This window comes from Frankliniella occidentalis, unplaced genomic scaffold (assembly GCF_000697945.3).
Source record: "Frankliniella occidentalis isolate FOCC.00 unplaced genomic scaffold, Focc_3.1 Scaffold392, whole genome shotgun sequence".
NCBI classification, from domain to species: Eukaryota; Metazoa; Arthropoda; class Insecta; order Thysanoptera; family Thripidae; genus Frankliniella; species Frankliniella occidentalis.
In genome coordinates this window covers 117,285-123,330 of record NW_026267514.1, presented here as the reverse complement: position 1 = coordinate 123,330, position 6,046 = coordinate 117,285, and the positions used below count along the sequence as shown (strand labels likewise).

Sequence of the window (6,046 nt, the reverse complement as noted above, 5' to 3'; positions counted from 1 at the left end):
CCAACAACATTTAATTTTAAGCTGGAAACCAAAAATAAAAGACTTGTTTTTTTATTTACAATGATTCTTGATGTTATCGCCCCATTGTTCGAGTCGCTGATCCTAAAGGTGCCACCTCACTAAACGAATCCCCAACACTTCGTCCATAGAGAGGGACGGTGCCTTACTGGCCATAGGCTGATGGGCGGGCACAAAGGGCATCGTTATCTCTCCCCAACCCCCGGGTAAAACAGCCCAAATCATAGATGACATGAAAACGCCTGCGGCGCGATGGGTAGGCCAACCCGCCATACAGATGTGTGAGGACGGCGGCCCGCCCTGAGCGCCTATTTGCAGGTCAGCTCTCGGGAACGTGTGACGCCCATAGTTCCTGTAAAACGTTCCTTCTTGATTGTGGGTGAAACGAAACGGGACATACAATTTGAAGACGAGTTTATTTTCTTGTTTATTTATTTTTTCCTAATGACTAGAAAACAATATTCTTCTAAAAGTCGAATTCAGGGTAAAATCAGTAAAAAATATTTATATCTTTAAAACATTATTGATTCACTAGATGAGCTTCACTGTCCGAATCAAAAGAAGAATATACTGTCTTATGATGAACCACTTGAACTCTGTTGGTAGGGTCAGCCTTAGGATTAAAGCTCCGAACATCTTTAATTTCATTAACACTAAAAAGTTGTGCAGATGTTGGCTTATTGGTTTTAATTGTGTCTTCACTTTCTGAACTAAGAATTGAAGTATCGGTTGTTGACACATCTGCAAGAGCTAGTTGTCTGCCATTTGGACGCAAGTTCTTCAGTTTTCTTTGACGAGGTATAGGCCGTGGAGGTTGTTTTTCCTGGACGTATTGGAGTTCAACAGTAGGGGTAAAGTGAACATCCTCAGATGCTGGTTTATCTTCTTTTGACAGGGCCAGTAGCAATCCTTCCTGTGGTCTCTCTGTCGTATTTGAATGAGTTACAGAATATGCAACTTCAGAACCAACTTCCTCAGTCTTGTTTTTATGTATGTCATTTTTCTCTTTACGAATTCTTGTTACACTAGGGCTGCTGCCAACTTGTAATGAAGAATCAGGAGAAATGCTTGGACTATGTGCGGCTGCCGGTTGAGGAGATATCACATCAAGCTGTTCTTGTTTAGAAAGCCTACCAAGGTGAAGAACATAATCCAGTTGTTTAATAATGTAAGATAGATGTTGATTTTTCCTTAGTCCCTCATCTTCACACTCAGGGCTGGACGCAAAAATTGATGTACCATGCCTTGAAAAATCTGAACAAAAGACCATTAAAAAACCATTAATGCTTATTCCTTATGACATGTCAAAACTATACATATACATATAAATAACATTAAAAAAACAAAAAACAAACACAATGTAGCATACTTCTGTTTGATGCTTCCTTTAATTTTACTTGAGCCTTTTGCACCTGGGAAACTATTTGAGCAGATTTGGCAAATGCATCCGAAGATACAGATTTTTCAACTTCTTGCTGCCCTGCTTGTAGACCAATATCTTTTCCACATGATTCCCTATTCCAAGAAAATATAAAACAAATTAAAAAAAAACTGGTCAAACTTCAATTTTTTAAAAATAAAACATGGACATTTTAGCTGTACCTGTTGTATTTGCACATTATAACAGGTGCATGTGTGCCATAGACTGAGAAAGCCACTATATGATCAAATGGGTGGTAATCAACAGCACCACCTAATATTAATGTTGAAGATTCAGGCTTGTGACTTGAATTCCTATAAGAACTTATATGATGTGTGGCCTGAAATATTGCAGAGTAAGATGCAATAAGTTGTCCTGTGTCTGCATTCCAAACATAAAATGTGCCATCCTCACTTGGTGAGAATACTAATCCACCGCATGGTGTAATGCACGCTTTACTGTGAATCCTACAAGGAACAATAAAAACGCAGAAGTTTATAAACCTGCAATATGGTATAAATACAGTATGTGTATGTTTGTTACCTGTGATTCAAGGCTCCTTTGAACCACTGAATTGCAACCCCAGTGCCAATATCAATCATTCGCAGCAAACTGTCTCGGGCAAGCACAAGTAATCGTTTACCTCCAGGATGAAGAACCAGATGACTCAAAACTACTCCCTTCAGTTCTCGCACATTCATAACTCTAAACATAAAATTTGTTATTTGTGTAAAATGAAAATATTTACGCCCAAACTTAAAAAAAAATTCTTTTTATTACTAATCAATTATAAATTTGTCTTAAAATTCAGAAATTGAAATACCTTATTTCGCTCAGAAAACCTTCATTGTTAAACTGCCATATTCTTATTTGTCCATTACTGTCACCAGAAAAAAGATTCCCATTTGAATTTACGCACAATGTACTCACATAGCCTTCATGTCCATTTATCTCTTGTTTTAGCTGCAATAATATTTTTACCAGAAAAAAAATGTTACGTACAATAAAGATTATTGAAAGTCTTTTTCTCATTGAATTGCTATATCACACAAAATAAAAAAACCTCGAAAGATGATGATTCAGTGTTTTCTCTCCAGATCCGAATAATTTGGTCACAACATCCAGTGGCCAGGCTCAAGGGCTTTGTAGTAAGGAAAACAGCACAGTAAACAAATGAAGGATGAGGTAACATCTGAAAAGCATACTTTGTCACTCAATCTGATCCATACCAATATTACATATGTTGTTTAAATTATTATGACTACAAAAATTGTAACATATTATACCTGCAAAGGCGAGGTTTTCTTACTTTTCACTGACCAAATACAAGCTGTGCAGTCAGCAGAAGCTGATAGAAGTAGTTCATCATTTAAAGACCAATCTAAACTATAGATTAATGCTGGGTGACCTTGAAGCCGTACAATCTCTGTACCATCCAATATCTGTCAGGGGAAGTAGTAAAAGAGAAAGAAACTATTAAGAATGTTTCAGTAAGCAGAGTATCCAATAACTTCAACAACTTACTCTAAAAATATTTATGCTGTGTATAGTCTGGTTGGTTGCTGTTGAGGCTAGATAAAGGCCATGGTGGCTATATTTTATGGAAAAGCTGCCATTTAATCCTCCAGGAAGATCCAAAACTTTTTCATTTGGAACTTTGCAAGACTGTAAAGGAAGGCGGGACCAGACCACCTCATCTTTAAGACTTTTAGTTGAATTCAGGCGACTCTAAAACAAAAAAAAAACACCCGAAAACAGAAAAATATATTAAAAAGAATAAAATAAAATGTTCCAAACATATGTGACACCTTAAAAAAAAAAAAAAAAATGTAGAAACTATAAGCAAAAGTAAAACAGAAAAAGAAGCAGGGAATACATTGTACATACACTTGTAATTCTGATGCTGTTACTAGCTTTATCATTATCATCATCAGAAACATTGGGGCTCGTTGGAAATTGTTCAGGCTGCAGAGCAAAGTATGATCTTAAAGCTGGAGTGACATTTGATGGTATAGGGAGGCTGTGGACAGTAACATGAAGTGTCGATGGGTAATGGATCCAGCCGCCCTTGCTCCACCATCGGTAAACCTAGTCAAATATTCAATTGTCAAAAGATGTGGTGAAATTCTAAGGTACTGGAAGATCAATACAAATGCATACATACATCACATTTATCACAACCAGTCTGATCACCCCTCAGTGTTTTCTCAGAGCGAGGCTTATACAGCTGTAACCGTAACTTTTTATCTATGTTGAAAGTATCATTTGGACCGCAGGGCTTCAAAAATCCCCATGCTATTCTGTGCCATCCGCTTTCAGAGCCTAACAAAAAATTAGAAGTACTTCAACTTGAATTTTTTTTAATTTCTCCACAATGAATGAACAAATTGCAGACAAGCAGTAGAAGACAAGAGATCCAGGAAAATTGCTTACCTAATTTTTTAAATTGTGCCATTGCAGTATCCACAGATACACAGTCCAAAACTTCAAAAAGGATCAATATTGGAGAATGTGGCTGCAATATGTGTTTTATATCTTCATTGAAAAGTAGAGTTTCCTCCCATATAGGAGTCAAAGACCTTGCAAGCACAGAATGTATATCAATAAAACACCAATTAAAAAATTTACATATTAGAAAAATCAATTATTGCATTTTTAACATACCTTGGGTCTTGAAATTTACAGGGTTGACATGTTAATGGTTGAATGTAATCTACATTTGTACTTTCTTGAAAATATGACACATTTCGACTTGATTGACTTTTTTTTAAATACACTCCAGTTTTTGTATCAAGTATGTGAACACGAACCATTGGGTGTTGAATGAAACTGTCAATCTGAAATGAAAGTGTTAATTCACACTACAGCTCGCAACAGAGTTACGAATTCATTTTACTTTTACTCTATAGCTTCAGGTCAATTTCTTGAAAATCTTACCTTCAAAGTATCACAACGATGTACAGTTATGCCTATAATTTTTTCGTAGTTATATTGGGCAACAGAATGAGAATAATTTTCATTATTTGCAGTTGACTTTCTCCTTTTCCGTGTGTGAGGGACATGTCGTTTCTGATGCCTGTTATCAATAGCCATTTTATCATTTGAACTAGTGTCTGTATTTTCATCACCTCTTGCTCTACTATTTGAAAGCGATACCTGCTGTTTATTTTTTCTATTCTTCTTACTTCTGATCCGTCGATCAGACTCTTGAGACAGGTCTTCATTGCTATCTGTTTCAATTTTTTCCAGATGGCTTCTTGAATCCTCCAAAATCTCTTCATAAGATGCAGCATTTTCCATACTTCTTACTGCATGTTTACTCTTGGCATCATCTTCTTTTTCAAAACTAGTTTCATCAATTTCTTCATATGATGCAGATAAACCTTTCAAAGGTTTTAACTCATATTCTTCAACCTTATTATTTTCTCTAACACGGAGCATTTCAGGTGAGGTACTTGGAATACTCTTGCTAGGTGATGCAGCTTCAATTGCTGTCATAACAGAATCTGGACTTGACACACGACTTGATGTGGTGTCCCTTGATTCTCTTGATTCATCTCTTGTGGATGATCTTTTGTAAAATATATTATTTAGCTTTTTAGGTGATGTGCTGGCAGTGTCAAGCATCACATTATTTGAATGAACCAAGACTTTAGTTTTAGAGAGATTCCCTGTTTCTGATTTATCAGCTATTTGAAGTTTGTCTAATCTAGAAACAGGAGAATAATCTTTTGCTTCTTCACTTGAATCAAATGACGTTTCATTCTGCTGATTTGGCTCGTCTTGCTCACTGGACGCTGATTGATCATCCTCGGTTACTAATTTTTGTGTAGATGTGCTTAGATTTTTCTTTGACCTGCAAATCAAAAAAAAATGTTAATTGAAAAGGCGTTTCTAGAAATGAATACATCACTACCATAGACTAACTGACCTCCTTTTCTGTGGTTTCACATCCTTAAAAAAAGCACCTTTCAGAGATGACTTTCTTCTTCCTTTAGCATTAAATTTCTGTAAAGAATGTTTACACATATTTGAAAATTGGTAAATTACAACAATGATTGTTTTGGTTTGTTCACTGCATAGTTTGGTATGATTACTTCTGTAGTATCTTCCTGGCTCAGTGCAACTTTGAGAAGTGTATCAAAACGCTCCCTGGTTTCCTGTAGTATTGACGGCTTTGTCATCGTCAAGGGTATCTCATCATCCTTACTATGTTTGCGGTTCATTGTTTCTAAAAGTTTTAAAACTCAGCAACTCAGCGCACACTTGCTCCTCTCCTCAGAAGTCAAAATAAACATATGTTTCCATGGCAACCCAACTGCGTGCGAATAATGGCAGCTCATCTGTAAATACAGGTGAGGGCACAGAATCCAGGAAAAAGAGGTTAGGAATCTTTCTGCTGCAGTGCTGCAGAATCCAAACAAAATCCGTACATTTTCCCAATAGTGTGAAGAAAGGACATTCCTTCGACCTTCCACTGCTAAAGAGGTAGGTTTCTTTTGCTTAGAAATACTTGTTACACTATAGCCTCTCACTGTTTCCCAAAAATGTATTATTTTATTTGTTATTGTCCTTTCTAACCTGCAGTTTGCATGTGAACACTTTTCT

At 36.4% G+C, this 6,046-nt stretch overlaps 1 protein-coding gene across 1 annotated transcript; it reads right to left on the bottom strand.

Annotated features, from left to right (window-relative positions):
• Positions 1 to 432: 432 nt before the first annotated feature.
• LOC113205491 (jouberin-like) lies at positions 433 to 5,787 on the bottom strand. The gene is made up of 15 exons (XM_026421145.2): positions 5,536 to 5,787; positions 5,370 to 5,446; positions 4,376 to 5,294; positions 4,103 to 4,275; positions 3,872 to 4,017; positions 3,603 to 3,760; positions 3,326 to 3,526; positions 2,963 to 3,166; positions 2,725 to 2,880; positions 2,502 to 2,630; positions 2,262 to 2,401; positions 1,982 to 2,143; positions 1,621 to 1,905; positions 1,388 to 1,533; positions 433 to 1,272 (listed from the first exon to the last, which is right to left on the bottom strand). The coding sequence occupies exons 1-15, from the start codon at positions 5,662 to 5,664 to the stop codon at positions 539 to 541; spliced, it is 3,759 nt and encodes a 1,252-aa protein (XP_026276930.1). The 5' UTR covers positions 5,665 to 5,787; the 3' UTR covers positions 433 to 538.
• Between the last annotated feature and the right edge of the window lie 259 nt (positions 5,788 to 6,046).